The sequence below is a fragment of the Marmota marmota genome, unplaced genomic scaffold (assembly GCF_001458135.2).
Source record: "Marmota marmota marmota unplaced genomic scaffold, marMar, whole genome shotgun sequence".
NCBI classification, from domain to species: domain Eukaryota; kingdom Metazoa; phylum Chordata; class Mammalia; order Rodentia; family Sciuridae; genus Marmota; species Marmota marmota.
The window spans coordinates 531,561-550,358 of NW_026000052.1; the positions used below are offsets into that span (position 1 = coordinate 531,561).

At 47.7% G+C, this 18,798-nt stretch overlaps 1 protein-coding gene across 7 annotated transcripts in view; it reads right to left on the reverse strand.

Moving 5' to 3' along the window:
• Ehmt1 (euchromatic histone lysine methyltransferase 1) overlaps positions 1 to 18,798 on the reverse strand; it is a 123,664-nt gene that overhangs the window by 49,880 nt on the left and 54,986 nt on the right. For 6 of the 7 annotated variants that reach the window (XM_048813233.1, XM_015505746.2, XM_015505747.2 and 3 more), the window contains 5 exons: positions 18,374 to 18,562; positions 11,334 to 11,411; positions 9,509 to 9,629; positions 5,548 to 5,679; positions 2,450 to 2,595 (listed from right to left, as the gene is read on the reverse strand). In XM_048813233.1, coding sequence (XP_048669190.1) covers positions 2,450 to 2,595; positions 5,548 to 5,679; positions 9,509 to 9,629; positions 11,334 to 11,411; positions 18,374 to 18,562 — 666 coding nt within the window. The remainder of the gene's footprint in view (positions 1 to 2,449; positions 2,596 to 5,547; positions 5,680 to 9,508; positions 9,630 to 11,333; positions 11,412 to 18,373; positions 18,563 to 18,798) is intronic. The other variant, XM_048813232.1, reaches the window with a different exon arrangement.

An 18,798-nucleotide genomic window follows, 5' to 3' on the forward strand; every position in this document is an offset into this window, starting at 1 on the left:
GGGGGGGTGGGGGATGGAATGGGGGGACACAGTACAACACACAAGACAAGACATATAGCCTCTTAGGTGTCATCAAGGAAAACAGTTCTGACCTCACAGACCCTGCCCCATCAACAGGAAGAGGATCCAATATGGGTCAACGTGGGGCTATCTGAACTTCAACAATAACACAAAGAATTACACCCATCAAACATTACTAAATTCATGAGTTCATAATGATGTTGCAAAAGGAAGAACTGGTCAACTTTAGAAGCTGATAGAAAACAATTCAGTACCTCGAGGACTGGCAAACAAAAGGCCTGTCTTGCTTCTGGGAGGTGCTGCTGGATAAAGAGGCAGCAGAGACATTTCAGCCAATAAATGCAAGATAACCCACAGATTCAGGAGAGCACCATTCTGAAACCTCCCACACATCAAAAACACAGGCATCAGGCATCAACAGCTGCTAACACCAGAGAAAGGGAGACAAGCAACTATGTGGGGCCTGGTCTTGGGCCAATACCTCCATGGTCATGCAAAGGGATTGAGCTAAACCTGTTCCATCTCCTTATCAAGCTGCAGTTTTGCCAAAAAATACAGAGGGACCTACTGAACTGTGATCTGAGTGTGGGATTCACAGGTCCAGAAGGCAGGAACCTTGAGGGTCTGACAGCCTGGGTGGGTGGGGAGAGAGTCAAGTTCTATTTCTTGACCTTGATTTTGATGGTGCTTCCAGAACTCACCTGAGATGCACTGGCTAAGCCCGACATTTGCTTTGTGGTTTTCTAGATCTAATTTTACATCAAACGCAGAAAAGACCATAAGTTCATAAGATGCTAAAGGGAGAAGGGAGGGGCGGCAAACCAAGCCCACTGCACACCACCAGAGGCTGTCGGAGCCCTGTGCCTTACTCTGAGAAGAAAGACGTAGCCAGGCATCCTGCCCATCTGGTATGAAACTAGCCTAGCAGACGAGGGAAAAGTGGGCTGTACTAAAAACTTCCCATAGCAGGACAATGAAGGAAAATCCGCAGTTCTGCTGGTGAAGGCAGAAGCAAGCGAGGGCCTGGGCTGAGCCACATCACCTTCTCACTGTAGAAAGCTCCTCTTACAATGCAGTTAAGGGCTCTGAAGAGTTCAAGCATGACAAAAACGTGGCAAGTTGCGCCTGTGAGGAGCGGCGGGTGAGAGCTGCAGAGCCGCCACAGCCTGGGAAAAGCCAACAAGCGCTGGTCTCTTCCTCTGGCAAGACACAGACTAAGAACTTGGAGGAGGACACTAACCAAAAGAAGGCCAGCTCTGGCACCAGGACATGTTTGTGATATCCTCCCTAACCCAGGGGTTTTCATGTGGTTCCAGGGCCAGAAGCATCAGCAGAAACAGCACCTTTCTAGAGAAGCGAGATCAGCCAGAAGCGAGAACCAGCCAGATCCATGGACCAGGAACTTTGGCTATGTGCAGAGGAGTCAGGAAAGGGCCACCAAGTGAGTTTCCAACAGCTCAGCCAATGCTGGCCCCTCACAACATGGGGCAACACTGGCTGGCCTCTGAACAGGCCCACTCCTGCTGCTCTTTCCCTGGAGCCAGGGACCTGGACAGGGGGCTGCCTGGCCTCTGTGCCCTGATCTGTGAGCACAAGGAGATCGCAGGCCCTACACATGGAATAGCTCAGGCAGAATCCTGCATAGAGACATGCTATGAGCTGCTTTGCTATCAACACTTCATTCGTTTCTAAAACTTACAGCTAAGAGTCAAAACTTCAGCCAATGAGAGAAGCTCCAAAGAGGAGGGCTAGAAGACAGGACCAAGGCACCATGTCTAACCTCATCCATCCCCTAGAAGGCATAGGCCTGGGACGGGGGACCTCTCCTGGCCTCATGCCAACAAGCTCTCTGCTCAGCCCTTCCCCACAGCTACCCACTGCTAAGTGGCTCCACGGGCTGAAAGAAATCTTGCCAAACAGCTGTGGAGAAATTCTCAGAAAAGGCATTCCCTCTCCGTACTGCCTGTTCTTCCTCTTCTCTTCTGGACGGAGCAAGGGAGAAAGCGGCAGTGAAACCCTCTCAGTGTCTGAGTCATAGATGGCAGGGGGGAAGTAACTCAATTTCACAAAACTGTTTGTCTTAACCTGTCTTGCCAGGAGCCACCATCCTGGGCAGGAGGATATCCTGCTGGTGTGACTCTCCTGCCTCCACCTGCTCACTTATGAAATCACAGCACAGCAGGAAAGACCCCCACACACAAAGGCCCAAAAGAAGCCACTTTTATTCAGTGCACCTACCAACCCCCTTTTTAACAAACTCTGGGCCTGCATGGTCCTGTACTAACTCCCAGGATCTACTAGAGAGGTTTCGAACCGCGCTTCCCAATGTCACCAACTGGGAGCCACAATCTGGAATTTAATGGGAGCTCTGTGCTTTCTGGGGCATGACAGACCAACATTGCTTTGTAGTGAAAATAAACTTGCTTACTTGGTGGTCCACACTTTCAGTAGCCATGCACTGGTTGTTGGCCAGGGTGGTGATCTCACGGCTCTTGGGGGTCTCCATCCGGCAGCTGCAGAGAGGCACTTCCTGGAGGCCGTCTGTCTCGAGCACATCCGGACCGCTAGCCAGCCCTAAGTCACATAGACACATGTCAGCCAGGGCAACCCTGACTTTCCAGGGGCTGTCCAGAGAGCAGCTCATCTTCACAGGACCTCACGCATGGGAGCAGAAGCAGCATGGCTCACAGCAGTGCTCTCAGCAGGAAGTGCAGGAGGCCCCTTGACACCCACCCCCGAACAGCACCAGGAGCCACCTGTGCCTCTCCCACTGCCTGCCACCTGCCAGGTCCCAAGAAAAATGTGTCAATCCATTTTCTTGGGCCCATACCCATGGTCAACAGGAGAGGCTGCATCATCATCAGCCACTCCCAAATCTTTTGGTTTCCACACAAAGAAACATCCACTACATGTTGAGACCTTGTGTTCCTCACTTGGTTTTAAAAATACCACCACAAAAAATTAAATTTGGAAGCCTTCAATAATGATTTAGTTATCACATAGAATATTATTCACCTACCACCATAGTCCAAAGAGCCCATTTATTAGCTGAAGAAAGAAAGAATTGGGGAAAACGAGGAAATAAACTAAATGACAATCAGGGCAAAGAAGGCTGCTAATGGCAACAGCACTTATCACTGATAGAGAAGAGGCTGATGTGGAGTGGTTCCTGCCTCCCCTGGCCAGGGGCAGGGTAGCCTAGAAAGCAGAAACTGGCCCCTCTGAAAGAGGAAGGGCAGAGGGTGGAAGCTGCCAGGAAGACCCTCAAGTCTGGCTAGCAGTTGCAGGGTTGGTTGCTTCCAATGGGATCCAGCCACCCAGCCTGTCCTGTCTTGTGAGACAGTTAAAGCTGAAATTAGAAGGTGGGCCAATGTTTCAAACACTATTCCCTTTATTAAAAATAATTAACTCTTGTACTCATGACTAAAAATAACTGTCAAAGTGAATGAAAATGAAGACCTGGCCCAAGGAATCCCTGAGGGGACAGAGCCACCTGGGCCTTGACAGCGTGCAGACATAATGAAACTGGGCTGTGTCTTCTGAACTTCTGTACTGCAGAAAAATGAAGCTCCAGCTCCACTGGTCAGAAACCAAAACCAAGGGCTGCACAAGTGGCTTGCCAGAAGGACAGAGTAAATAACTCAACCTGGCACTCCCTCTGCAGAGCCCTGAGCCCTTCCCTCTTCAGAGCTGCCAGACTCCACTATTCAAACGAGCTCTTCAGAAGTGTGTTCTTGCCTCAGTTTCCCTCCAGCAGTACCATGTTGAGTAGAGGATGTGCCTTCCCCCATGAAGCTGCTCACTATCTCTGGTGCTTACTAGTAATCAATCTGATTTGGTGGCAGCCAGGAGGAAGTTTAGGCCCCTGCGCAGGGTACATAAATGAGAAACAGCCTACACCACAGGTCTCTGAGAAGAAAGGAGATCAGGACACATCACCTCCTGCTGCCTGGTTCCCAGCTCAGCCTCTGGATCACCCACGCCCAAAAGATCAGGAAATGTGAGACAAGGCTCAAGTTGGATTCACTGTATGTTTAAAACCTTAAGCGCCTTTGAGATGATCCTGACCAGCAACATGGCTTTAAAAATCAGGAAACAGGCAAAATGCACGAAGAAGCGTCTGGATAACTGTCCTCTGACCATGCTGTGCCCGCATGGCTGAGGCGGCTGAGGTGAGATGAAGAAGCACAGGTCATGCCTGACATGTTCTTGGGCTTGGGAGTACACTCCAATCCCAACAGTAAGGACTGCAGGCCTTCAAGAGAAAGCAGATGTGGCTCCCAGCCCTCCCATTGAGCTTCGCTCTGGTTATCTGCTAAGGTCATAAGCCACCCGACTCACCTCAACACACTTGAGAGCAAAGAGGATGAGAAAAGAAGCCAATGACTACAGAGATTTCTGACCTCAAAACAAAGATTCTCTCCTGAATGGCCTCCTGCTCCCACTGGCCAGCTCCTGAGGCCTCCTGACCTGCCTGAGACCTGGCTCTGCCACCACTCAGGTGTCCCTACTCCACACTAGAGCATGAGAACCATGAGCAACACTGCTTGTCTCTTCAAGGTGTTGCTCTCTGGATCAAAGGTACAGGAAACAGGTGTTTTATTTTGTTGCAGGACACTCCTAAGGATGTTAGCTTAGTGCCAGCCAGAGGGCAGGCTCCAGCCACTGGTTTCAAAGATCATCATAGCACATTATTCAAAGTTAGGTCACCCATGTGTCCTGAGACACGGCCAGGGTTGAAGGGCATCTTTTCTTTAGGGATTCTGCAAAGAAACATGTCTGGCTCAGGGTAGAGAACAATGCTAGACTCCTCGCAACCTGATCTTGAATGAGGCGTCAGCTACTTTATTCTAAGAGGGCTCCCATGCTCTATGACTCTTGAGTGCTGAGGGTGACCTGGCAAACAAATTCTGAACATCTGCCAGTCCACCTTTAAGGGATGCATTTAATCACATTTTCTATTAAAATCCAGTAGGGGGCATCAGGCTAATCCAGAGAATGAGACCAGTAAACGAAGAACAAGATGGTGTAGTGTTGAGAGCCACAGCCGAAGGGGCCCCAGCAAACTTCCAGCTGCCAGCAAACTTCCAGCTGCCGGCTGATGATTGGCTCACAGCGGCCCCAGCAACATCTAGCTGATTGGCTCCTCTGCGGTGATGCTCATTGGGCTGTTTCCCTGCCCTTTCAGACCATGGAGCTGCTCATTGGGGGACTTTTTTGGCTCCGCCCACGTGACCCAGCCAGTCGGCCTCAAGAGCAGGAGGATTGTGGGAGGTGGAGAGAGGCTTGTGTTGGAGAGAGAAGCTTGTGGGAAGCCGGTGGTGGCAGTTGGGGCTCTGAGGGTTTTTCCTGAGAGGCTGTTTTGTTTGGCGTGTGTGGTTCTAAAAATAAAGTTAGTTTCTTTTAACAAGTGGCTCCTGATTGTGCCCAGCCAGACTGAGGCATTTGGTGGCCCGTACAGGGATCGAACCCGCGACCTTGGCGTTATCAGCACCAAATTTTAGTTATCACTACATCAACATTCACCTTCCGATTGGGAGGACAGAATCCCTTTGACACGGAGATCCAGTGAGTCCAGAGAAACTTCCATGTATCCCGAGCTGTCTCCCGGAGCTGTCTGCTCGGAGCTTCCTGGAGATGGCTTACACACCTCGGAACCTACACATAGAAGGCACACACCATGAGAATGTGCAACAGCCACTGACAGCACCTGAGCGAGAGGCCAGTCCCTAGGACAGGGCTGACCCTGAGAGACCCATCCAACCCTAACCATAATGCCAATTGCCTGGGCCACTCCAGTTACACTACTGCTTTTCTCCTCTGCCTGCCGTTTTTCTCATCCCCAGCCAGATCCACCTGAATGTGGAAGGAAACCGCATCAAGGCACTCGCATACTAACATAGTTACCTCTGTGACTACACCAGGTAGATAAAAACTTCAATAATCAGGAAAATGAATACAAGTGTGGTGTACATTCCATAAATTACTTTAAAATAAGACAGAAAAATCCAACTGGCACAAGTGAAAGACCAACTGATGACCATGTGTGCAGAGAGACAGGGGTCGGCACTAGCTAGAGGCTCTGGCTTGCTCACTGTCCTGACTGACACACAGAAGTTCCACAGGAAGGTTAGTGTCAGCCCCACCAGGCACAAGGTCTGTGAAGCAAAGCTCTCACTAAAGGCAAGAAAATCAAGGCATGCCAAGGAAGACCACTGCAGAGATGGGCTGGCGCCACTGGTTTTGCAACATGCCCCTTGCCCTTGAGGACACAGGATGGCAGCAGGAGTATGTCAGCCTGTCCCGGCTTCCCATGAGGCCTTAGAGGGACACCAAAGCTGAATACTTGGCACTGTACAGACATTTCACTGGGAAGCCTCAGAAGAGAGTGCGTTTACAATGGATATCTAACACCGGCAAGAGGTGAAGGACCATGCTTCACACAAGCTTCTAACCTCATCAAGTGGAAATAAATGAACCACTAATAAAGAGAGACTTTTCATTCACATTGTATTCTGTATCCTAAACCTTAGATAGAAAAGTAAACTACTTTGAAAAATCACCAATTTGAAAAACATGAATAGTCTTCATATAATTTAAACACTTAAAGATATAACAACTCCTGTGCGAGTAAACATTAGGCATACATTTTACCTGTCACAGCCAAGATGACAAAAACCAAAACTTCTACCCCCCAAGAACAACCTTTCTTCTTGGAGCTACAAATAGTAGGTCAGCCAATAGTAAAAAACCACATCAGTGTTCTGATGATCCCAAGTGAAAACAGAAGGAAACACAAATGAAGAAGCAGATGAGCTCAGAGGGAGGCACTCAAGTATAGCACCTTAAAACCCCCGTGGCCCTCCCCACCTAAGGGCTGCCTCCGGGACATAGGGGCAGTGAGCCTCTTGCATGTCAGGGGAAGCTACAAGCACAGCTGAATGAGGAGAAAGAGCGAAGTGCTGCAACCCTGAGGAGTGGTACAAGGAGAACATACAAGTAAGCGGGACAGAGTAGAAAGCCCAGAGTAGCCCCCTCATTCAATATCCACCAATATTCCCAGGAAACCCAACAGGGCAGGCTGCACCCTGCTCCGAGGGACTCGCGCTCCACAGCACAGCTGCGCCTGGCCTCCCAGGACTCCACTTCATACAGCACTAGTTTGCCAAGAGCAGCTCCATTTCGAGTTAAGTGTGGAGGTGGAATGACTCCACCTTGTTCAAGTCAACAGCCACCGTCTGCCCAGCACCACCCTAAAGAAAAACCAGGCCCCTGCGCTCATCAAACACACCAGACCAAACACAGCAACCCCCTCGCCCAAGACCCACGGAAGGAGGTGCACCCTGAGACTGGGCACGGTGGCATGCACCAACCCATCATCAGCCAGCCAGTCTGAAGGCGCCATGACATTAACTGGAAAATCTCCAGCTCCCTGTCCCTGTCCCCCAGCTCAGCTCCATCTCCCTGGCTTTGAAAGCATCTGCCTTCAGGACCCTGGCCCAGAGTCAGTCCTGTGCTCCAACAGCTCTGCACCCTGAACAAGCTCTTCAGCCTACTCTGCACCTGCCCTCTGCCCTCACTCAGTGCCACCTCCAGAAACCCTGTGGCCACCTTATCCTTGCTCAGCCTTTCTGCAACCTAGAAATCCCGCCATGTGTAAGTGTGACTTGAGTATTACAGAGATGAGCGGTTATGGTTAGATAAAAGAACCCGCAACTGCCGGGCTCATGAGCACTCAGAGAACTGCCATGGATGAAAGTGGGGTAGCACGTGAACTCACTGTCACTCAGGAAGTTCTGCCTCCGTGGAAAGACACTTGCACTCGACGAAAGAAAAGTCATCTAGACTGATGGTGCACATCAGCTGCCCATCCGTAAGAGGGAGCTGGGCTCTTCATGTCACCATGTTCAAACACTGCCTCAAAATGCACCAGAACTATCTGTGAGTACTTCAACTGCACAACTTCATGAGAAAATACAGGACAAGATCCTGATGAACTGAGTTAGTCAAAGATCTTTTTGTCCCCTTCTTTTTTCTCTCCTTGGTACTGGGGATTGAACCCAAGGATGTAGCTTTACCATTGAGCTACATCCCCAACCCTTTTATAAGTCAAAGATTTCTCAATGCACGAAAAGCATGAATAAGAATTAATAAATTAGACTTCAACAAAAAATTTTAACTGTTGCTCTGACCCTAAACAGACTAGGTACAAATGTATACAAAACATCCATCTGATTAGACATCTATCTAAAATACTTAAAGACCTTTTACAACTCAGAAGAAAACCACCCTGGTTTTGAAAGAAAACAAAAGATACACACACATTTCACAAAAGGAAATGTACAAAGGCTAAAAGGTACGACCTCATTATTCATCAGTAAAAGCAAACAACTGTCAAGAGACACCCCGAACACCTCCTAGAACCACTGAAATTAAACAGACCAACCCTAACAAGTGCTGGTAAGCACAGAGAGGAGTGGAACCCTCCAGTACTTTTGTGGGGATGTGAAGCAGAACCTGTGCTTTAAAAAATAGCTGAGCAAACAGCACAACCCAGTCACACCTCTGCTCGAGACCCATCTGAGACACCATCCACTGCAGCTTCCCTGAGAGCCCAAACTGGGAGAGCCGAGTGTACCCACAGAACAGTGGTTGAGCCACAGCTTGCACGTAGTGGGTCGCTTCTCAGCAATGACAGGGACAGACCACTGACATGTGCAGCGGTAGCCCTCTGCAACAACTGTGCTGAAAGGAGTCATAAGGGAAAAGCCCACACGGAGCGATTCCATTCACACAGAATTCTACCAAGTGCTAATGCATCAGCGGCACAGGGCAGATCGGGGTGCATGGGAACAGGAAAAGAGCCTGGGGAAGGGACAGGTTCTTGATGGCAGCAGGGCACAAAGGGAACCTGGGGTGGAGAGAACCCAGGTAATGTGGCTATGGTGAGGGCTCCACGGTTGTACACACATTAACTCATTAAACAGTGGTTTAGCTATGTATGTTTTACGGTATGCCAGTCCACATAAATGAAGTTATTTTTTTAAAAAAAAAGAACATTGACCTTGGCAATGACCCTGTGGCCTCATTCACTCAACAATCACTGTCAGAACAGGGGTGCTGCCACAAGGCCTGAAGCTGCCATGCAGACCAGGCACAGCCACACAGGTGGCTACATAATCACAGACCTCCTCCTTCAAGCAGCGTGGGAAACGTCTATAGGCCACAGGTTGCTAGTCACCCTGTGTAGGTGCCGAATGAAAGATCACCTCAGCTTAGCATTCAGCAGTGAAGCCAAGATCAGCAGGTTTGTCCAGAGAAGACCAAGTGAAGGGCACTGAGTTTCTCTGATGAGGTCATTTGAAACATTTGTCAACAGTGGATCCTCCTTTCAAATAAAATCCTATGCAGAGCCCCAGCCCTAGGCCTGCCACTTGGCCCAGAGATGCCCACACAGGTGCAGGGGCCACGGGGCCACTGCGCTTACCAAGCGCACCACAGGGCTTCTTTCTACTTCTCCTCCTCCTTTTCCGAGCCGGCTTGATCCAGGGGCTCTCAGTCTTTCCTCTCCTCTTGAGAAATTTCTTCTTGATGCTGGATTCAGAACTCTGGAGGACCAAAGGGCAGGAACGTCAGAAGCAAAGCAGGGGAGCTCTCAAGAGCAAAAAGGACTAGGAGTTGTCTGCCTGTAAAATAAAATACTTGCTATGTCTTGATTCTTCTTTTAGCAGATTCACTTCACTTCTAGACATTCTTCTGGGTCACATTCTAAAGATACCCACACTGTTCCCTAAACATCTCTCCAAGCTCAGTCCTTTTAGAGGCAAAAAAGCCAAGAAACCTAAAATGGAACCCATAACTCTTATTGAATTTCACACAAAGGAAAGGAATAGATTGGAAAATCCTACCCAGGAACTAAGTAAATAAGCTCAGTAGGAGAATACACTTTCCACCACGTGTCCATTCGTCCTGCTCATGAGAAAAGGAACAATGCTCAGAGTGCCTGGACTCCAAGTCACAAGCCAGTTAAAGACACAGCGAGATGCCTGAGCATCTGTTCCTAAGATCTGGATGCAGGAAGGGCATTCAACCTCCTGGAATTACAACTGGCACATAGCACAGACTCCTAGCCCTGACTGGCACAGGAGAGGGATAAGACACAATGGCAGCATGGGGTCTCATCACCCTCCTTCCCATAGACACAGGCAGACACTTGAGAACGCTGTGCTCAACACATGGGAAAAAACACACTGCACAGCATGCCAGCCATTCAGACAGACTGACACATGTCCTGCCACAGCCATGTGCAGGAGCCCCAGGGTCTGGGGACTGTGCTGGGGACCATCTTGACTGCACACACCTGTGCTTGTCCAGTGCCCCTCCCTTTTAACAGCCCTTGCTCCACCCTGCAATCCAGCATAGCAAAGTTTCCAAAAGAACTGTAAATACTACACTCAAAAGTTTGCCACTACCCTGATCCTGCTCCTTCCACCCATCACCCAAAAAACACATGTCCATGCCACACCTAACAGTCTATGTGTGTTTGATTTCCTTCACTGGGCAGCAGGCTGATGCTGTGGGCCACTCCTTCCCTCTTCAGAGCTGTTCATAGGTCATGTGCCCCAAACCCCCAGGCTTTCTCCCACAGCAGAGCCCTCCTTCAAGATCTCATGGGCTGTTGCCTCCTGTGCACAGTGCTCACACACAGGGTTTCCTGAGGCTCCATCTTAGGGCCTCAGCACATTTCCCCATTTCTAAGCTTCTCCACTCCCTGAACCCTCAGGGCCTGCTTCCGTCACTTGGCTACCGGATGGGCACAAGAGACCTCACTGTGGGCAGAATAGAGCCCTGTTCCCTCCTGTCCCTCACTGTGTTGCAACTAACCCACCAGAGTCCTGTCCATGCTCTGTCAAAACACCTCAAATCAAATGCTCCCTTCACCCTCACAGCAGCCACTGTAGCAGGATCCCACACCATGTGCCATACCACTTGCATGGGACAACCAGCACGTGGACTCGCACACCCTTCCCTCAGCCTGGAGATCAGCACTGACTCTGCACAGGCAGGACAAGCCTACACCAGGCCTGGCCTATTGCTATACCATAAAAGGTCGCACGGCCCTTAGGCTCTGCCTGGCACCACATTATGACCGTGTGGGTCTCTTCACCTATTCTCCCAAGAGTAGGACCTCTGCCTGCCTGTGCCAAGCTCCAGTACCAGAACAGGCTGACTCTCAGCAAACAACAGGGCAACTACAGCGTCTCTTGCACCTCCTCCACTGCACACAGAGGCCAGGCCATGTGCTGGATTACCAGGTCAGACTCGTCTCCGCCGTCCTCGTCCTCCCCAGTATCAGCCGACTCCTGCTCCTCCTCTGACTCGCCATCCATCTGAGCAGCCAAAGAGCCGGGCGGGGGGGTGGGGGGTTGAAAAAAGCCAAAACAAAACCAATTAGTTTCTTTAATGGCAGACAAATGAACTGGAACAGACTTTTAAAATACGATCAGCAAGTGCATGCTGGAGGCACACGCAGGAAAGATCCCATCGTCTGTCCACTGTCCAAGTGGGCTGCCTCTCCGGCTTTGGCCAAGGGGTATCCAGCCTGAGTTTCCACTCCTGCTCCTTGGCAGTGTCTCCATATCATGATGGGAAGGCGACACTCTCTGTGCACTCGGAACTCAAAACACGGCAGGTATCCATAAAAAGGAAGATAAGAGCTGGGGTTGTGGCTCAGAGGTAGAGTGCTCTCCTAGCACATAAGGAGCTCTGGGTTCGATCCTTAGCACCACATAAAAATAAAATAAAGGTACTGTGTCCATCTACAACTAAAACAAAATATTGGGGGGGGGGTGCAAAACTTAAAAAGTGAAAGCATTCTCAAGAGGCCACAATATAATACACAACCAGATCTACACTGACAATCCTAGTCCAATCCCCGGAGCCACAACTACCGTGCTGCCTCACTCCTTCCAACAAGTGTGCCGCCACACATGGCCTGCAGCTTCACATCAGAACAGAGATACCTTGTTTTCCTGCTGAGCTGAGTGACACTCTGGCCATGCATCAGTACATGTCTGTTGCAAAGGCACTAAAACATGTGGGCATCCATCCAGCTCTTGCCCACCCACTTCCCAAGGTGGCTATGGCCTCCTGCATACTTACTGCATGCTCTGTGGCCTGGTGATTTCACTGTACCCTACCCTCTAAATCAGCAATGTCTTCCAGGACAAACACACAGATGGGAGAGATGTAGAACCTCTGGGTCACCTCCCCGACTATGACCTTCCACCAACAATGTGCACAGAGGAACCACCAATCTTTCAACAGACTCTCACCGATGCTTAGATCTCACTTCCCCACACACAACAGGACCTGAGTCTTCTGTAACTTCTTAGTACTTTTCTATTTCTTCTACTGCATCTTGCATGCTCCATCCTCAGCCCATTTTCAGACTTGGACCTGGTTTTCTTATTGTAAAATTTACTTTTTATAAAGTATGTTATCAACATTTTTCATACCAAGATTTTTCCATCTTGCATTCCTAAACCTTTCAAAATTCCTCCCGAATTCTGTAAAGTCCAAAAAGCTTCTAAACCACATGATCAGGTTAGTCACAGAAACAACCCACCTTCTCAGTACCAATTTGTTTTAGTCAGTTTCTTCGCTGCTGTGACCAAAAGACTCAATTAGAGGATAAAAAGTTATTTGGGGGCTCACAGTTTTAGAGGTCTCAGTCTACAGATGGCTGACTGCATTCCTCGGGGCCTGACATGAGGCAGAACATCATGGCAGAAGTGTGTAGCAGAGGAAAGCAGCTGAGGACATGGCACCACGAAGCTGAGAGAAGCAATCACAGCTCATATTTTAGGTGTTGATATTGTGGTTTGCCTCCCCCGGTCTTGGTCCTTAAAGATCCACACTGACATATCTGCCAAGCACTAACAGACAAGACTGACCCACGGCTGGTCACTGCTCACTACTATTTGGACGTGTGTACTGTTTTACTTAGAAAAGTTTAAAAGTGCCTCTAGGCATTTGCCAATTTTGCTGATAATGCTGACGTCTCATTCTCTAAGCGCTTGTGACAGCCACACAAGGAAACAGGTGTTTATATCCTGCTCACATGAAGTTCAGCTCAGCAGCTATGGTAGTTTTCAGCTGATCTTCCGGGACTTTCAGAAAGATGATCACATTCCCAGAAACTCTTTTCTCTTGTCCTTTTAAATACTGATGTTTCTTTCTGGCTCCTCCCTACAGCATCAGCCAGAACAGCCGGTGCTGTTGTGCCCACATCAAGAGATGAAAGCAGCTATCCCACCTTCATTTTACAAGTGATAACAGAAATGCTTTGACTTTTCACCACTAAATATAACCTTTTTTGTAGTGTTCTGACATGTTAAGTCAGTTTTTCTTTTAAACTATGAATTTTATTTTAATTCATTGGTCAGGACTAGCCCTTGCCCAGCTGCCAGTCAGCTCCTGCCAGCCCTCTACCCAGGAACACACGACTGTGGGGGTATGACCCAGTTATGAGTTCGGCCTAAGAGGCAAAGGTTCAGCTCTCCCCAACCAGCACCCAGAATGGTGGCTGCACCCAACTGTCAGTCCTTGTGATTAGTGTCCAATCCAAGGGAAGAGACAAGGTCACCAACTTTTCAGGTAAAATGCAAGCCACTATACATACGAAGGTTCACTGCCAAGTCAAAGAACTCCTACAAAATGACTTTTTCAAAGGACAAATGACCCAGTAGATGAATGGCTGAGACTTGAACATGCATTTCAAAAAAGGCATCCAAACTGCAAGTTGACATACAAAAAAGGACTCAACCTTCTTGGGAATCAGGAAAGTGAAATTAAAACTATACTGCATTAGCGCTTTACACTCACCACTCAGAGACAGCTGGCAGCACTGCCAACTGGTGCAGCCACCCTACAGGGAAACCTGCACGCAGAGTCCATGGGTGTAAAGAAGCACAGACTCCACTCCCAGTGTACACCAGGGGTCACCCATGCACAGGGGTGCTGCTGGCACTGCCATATGGAATAGCCCTCCCTGGAAACAACCCAAACACTATGGCCTTGGGACCCCATACTCTGAAAAAATGACTGAGAACTATGGAGAGCTTTTATTAACATGGGTTACATCTACTAACCTTTACTGCAGTAGAAATTTAGGCTGACAATGTTCAAACCACAAGGACACAGGTAATTAGCTGCCCAAGCAAAGACAGCAACATGGCCACTCCCCTGAAGGAGACGGAGGAACAGACATCTCAGCAATTTTGAGGTAACAGTTTTGATCCTGTAGATCTCCTTACAGAGCCTCAGAGACCCCACAGTCCAACTGGAAGACCACTGTTGTATGATGACAAAAATTAACAAACAACATAAAAACCCAAAACACAATAATATTGAATAAAATAAGTCATATTTTAAAAATGTTAAGCACGCATACTATATGATTTTATTTATAAAGAACAAAACCAAAAAATCCAATCCTACAGTGGGAGCACACAGACAGGGATCCTTTATGGAGGGTCAGGGAGGCTGTGGAAGTGGTAGTGAGAGCCAAGGTTTTGACCTAGGTGAGGTCGCACAGATATGTCACACTTCAGTAATGACAGCAGTACAGCTGTCCTATGTGCAGGTGCAGAGTAATCTCCCAAATTCAAAGAATAGAAAGCTGAACTCAATAAAATGCTACTACCCTATCAGCTATTATCCATTCTGAGACAAAGCCTTGCCATGTTGCCCAGGCTCAAGCAATCTTCCTGCCTCAGCCTACAGATTAGCTGGCACCTGGCTTAAAATACTTTTCAAACGCATACATATCTGACCTGCAAACTCAGTCACTCCTGCTAACAGATATCCCTGGGAGAGAAGCCTGGCCTTCCGTGGTCATTGCCATTTCAGCACACAACTGCATCTGACTCAGGGTTCATTCAGCATGCTGTACTTTGAGTCCTGTGCAAAGGTAGCCTACAGCTCAGCTTCAGAACAAGCTAAAGAGCTTCATTCTGCCTTTGTCCTCTGGAAGGGTTTACACAATAAAACTTCTACCGATTATGTCTGTGGAGATTTACTCCTGCCATCTTGCTTTCCAATGACCATATTTTCTTCTTGGTTCTTTTTGTTCAAGCTTCAAAGTTATTTAATTTTTAATTTCATTTCAATACCTAAGTTACTCAGGGTTACTCAGTATCTAGATCCTCTGGAAGACAAATACCTCAACCAAAGATGGAATCCAGAAATACTCAAACTCACATGCCATCTGGTGTAGAATTCATCTGGCATTTTAAATCAGCAGGAGAAGGAAATGTCAAGCAATAAATGGAGTGAAAACTCTGGCCCAGCTATTCTGAGGGAAGCCCTGGTCCCTAACCTCGTGTCTTATTCTAAAAGCTCTATTGAGATATAATTTATAAAAAAAGAGAGATAATTTATATACCATAAACTTCACCTGCATTGAGTGTATCTACCCCACATTTTATCACAATAAAATTCTGAATCAAATATTTGTACAGAATGAATGAAATCAAATAAGTATTAGACGATAGCTTATGACAATTTTTAAAACCAATAGTGAAAAAGATCAGTTTATCATAGAACACAGAACCTGGAAGTCCTAAAGAAACGGACTAGTGCCTGTGAGCTCAGACATCTGACAAGACATCAAGGAAACAGACCACTCCAAACTTGCTTAGGCTAATAGGACTGCACCTCTAAGTGATGAGCACCCCAGCTTCTAGAAAGGTGGGCAAAGCATACCTAGAGGTGTTTTCTAAAACAACAAGCCAACAGCCACCAAATGTGTAAGAAGCTGCTCACTCTCAACAGTGTAACACTAGCATTCCAACGACGCAGATTAGCTGGGGAAGATGAGAAAAACCATGCCTCTCAGGTTACTGCAGCTAGAAGTATATATTACTGCAAAGTACTCAACAAAGTGTTGCCTAAAACAGGAAAATGATCAAATCCACAGAGAAGGCTGGGTTCAATCCCTGATACCAAAAGGGCGCGGGAGAAAGACAGTCAAATCCACAGCATGGAGTGTGAGGCAGGAGTGAAAACACTTCTCTGCACAAAATTAGGAGTGTGCATTACACACAACCCCTTTGCAGAGGGGAGTAAGTGCTGGCCAGGGTCAGGATCAGGATCACAAAGAACACCAGAGCTACCGCACAATGGGATTATGATACTATTTTTTCCTTCCTTATACTTCACTATAGGGAAAAAAAAATGTAACAAGTATCTTACAATAAATAATTTTTAAAATCCCTTTATATCTCTAATATTAACATTTTCCACCAAATTTACTTTTTGAATAATTGAGAGCCAGAAGTAACATTTTAAATTTGCCCTAAAACCTGTAAAAGAGGAATAATAATAATTCATAAAAATGAGTCTAAAATTGAAGTAAAAATAAGAAAGGACACCAGGTGCAGTAATGCATGTCTGTAATCCCAGCAGCTTGAGAGGCTGAGGCAGGAGGATCACAAGTTCAAAGCCAGCCTCAGAAACTTAGCAAGAACCTAAGCAACTCAGTGAGACCCTGTCTCTAAAAAAATAAATAAATAAATAAATAAATAAAAAGGGCTGGGGATGTGGCTCAGTGGTTAAGCACCCCTGGGTTCAATTCCTGAAACCTAAGTAAATTAATTAATAAAGAAGAAGAAAAGACATGCCCCAAACTCTGACAGATGAAAGTGCTTGGTTCTCATGGAGTACACAGCTAAGCAACAAAATGATACCTCTAAAATAAGTCATTGAACAGTATCACCTGCAAATGCTGTGCCTAATGCTGGCCTAGGATAATTCACCAGACAGAGGCTTCATCTTAAATGAAGATGGAGAACCTCTGCTAAAGATTCTGCAAAGAAGTCTGACATATTTGAACAATACACCACTAATGTTTAGGCAGTCTGATTCTCAGCCTCCCAATGCTGCTCCTAGTAAGCATGTCACTTCTAACTTATCCCTCTCAGAACTGAAAGAACATAAAATTTATGCCTAAACCTCAAAGCTTGCTCACAAATTCTATCTCTAAGAACTTGCCAAGCTGGCATCAGCAGCAACCCCAGATGGTTTCCTGGAGCACCCAGACAGTTCCCTGGAGCACCCACAGAAGGTTCCTAGGAACACCTGCAGATAGTTCCCAGAGGCATTCCAGACTGCTCCCAGGAGTACCCACAGATCACCCACAGGAGCACTCATCAATGGTGCCATGCCTGCCAAGGGGAGCAATATGGCTGAGACAAGACTGTCCAGTGCTCATCCTCAAAGGACTTGGAATAAATGGTCTATAAAGAAAGCATGCCTCGCATCCTTGAGGAGCAGAACTATGTACCATTCCACAGACCGCTCAGGGAGCCTTGGACACACACTCTGCAAGGAGGGCAGAGGCTTCAACCTGCACGAGAATGATAGCCCCAGCATGGAGAGTGTATAGGATAGAATGAGGCCAGCCATGAAAAGGCATCAGTCAAAATCAGCTGCTGAGCATGGTGGTACATAGACATAATTTCAGCAACTTGGGAGGCAGAGACAGGAGCATCACAAGTTTGGGGTCAGTCTCAGGAAACTTAGTGAGACACTGTCCACCCTGCCCCCTAAAAATAATTATAAGCAGACATTGAGGGCACACAGAAGGTCACTGATTAATGTTTCAGATTATTATATTCTTTTTCTATCTTACCCACCCCCAATACCAGTACCGGGGACTGAATCCAGGGGTGTTCTACCACTAAGCTACATTCTCAGCCTTTATTTTTTATTTTGAGATAGGATCTTGCTAAGTTGCCCAGGCTCGCCTAGAACTTGTGATTCTCCTGCTTCAGCCTCCTGAGGTGCTGGAATTACAGGCGTGCAACACAACACCCAGCTTCCAGCTGGATTATTGATATTGTTATTCTTGCCAACCTGGAATTTAAGAAGAAGCTCGTGAGGCTTTATGTCAATGATGCTGTACAGGAAGAAAAACATTCCTAAGATGAAAATAAATGAATAATTCCAGGGAAATAAAATATAAAACTCAAAGCCAAAAGTATATAGGAGCTAGGATCGAGAATTCAAAGCCAGCCTCACCAACAGCAATAAACTAAGCAACTCAGTTGAGACCCTGTCTCTAAATAAAATACAAAATAGGGCTGGGATGTGGCTCAGTGGTTGAGTGCCCCTGAGTTCAATCTCTGGTACCGAAAAAAAAAGTAAATAGGAAAAAAAAAAGTTTTATGAATAAAAAGTATGCAGGACATTTCATGAGGGCCCAGAGCACCCCAAGTGCTGACTCTTGGAATCTATGGCCAGCTCTGGGATTCCTTTCATCTGCAACACCACCCAAACACGGTCCTACCTTTGGGGCCCGGTCAGTCTCGGACATGTTCTCTTTAGAAGTCCTGCTATCCTCTGGGGGAAATGCAGAAGCCTGCTCAGCTCCATGGTCCTCATCCTCCTCAAGCTCGTCAGAGTCATCCTCTTCTGAGTCCATCTCCAAGCTCTCTCCATTCACATGAAGGTTGCTGTCGCCCAAGGCCTTTTCACCCTGGAACACACAGGTGTACAGTGCTCAAGGACAACCGCAGCAGTCACCAACAGGCCTGCCAGCTCCCACATGAGCCTCAGTAATCATGGGAGATGGAGGGCCTGCTGGGCCAGGATGGACACGGCAGTGGTGCCCACTCATGGTGCACCTCAGGTGACAGGAAATGAAGAACCAACCAACTGGGCCAGGGACGCAGGAGTGGCATCCACCCATTGTGCACCTCAGGTGATGGGAGA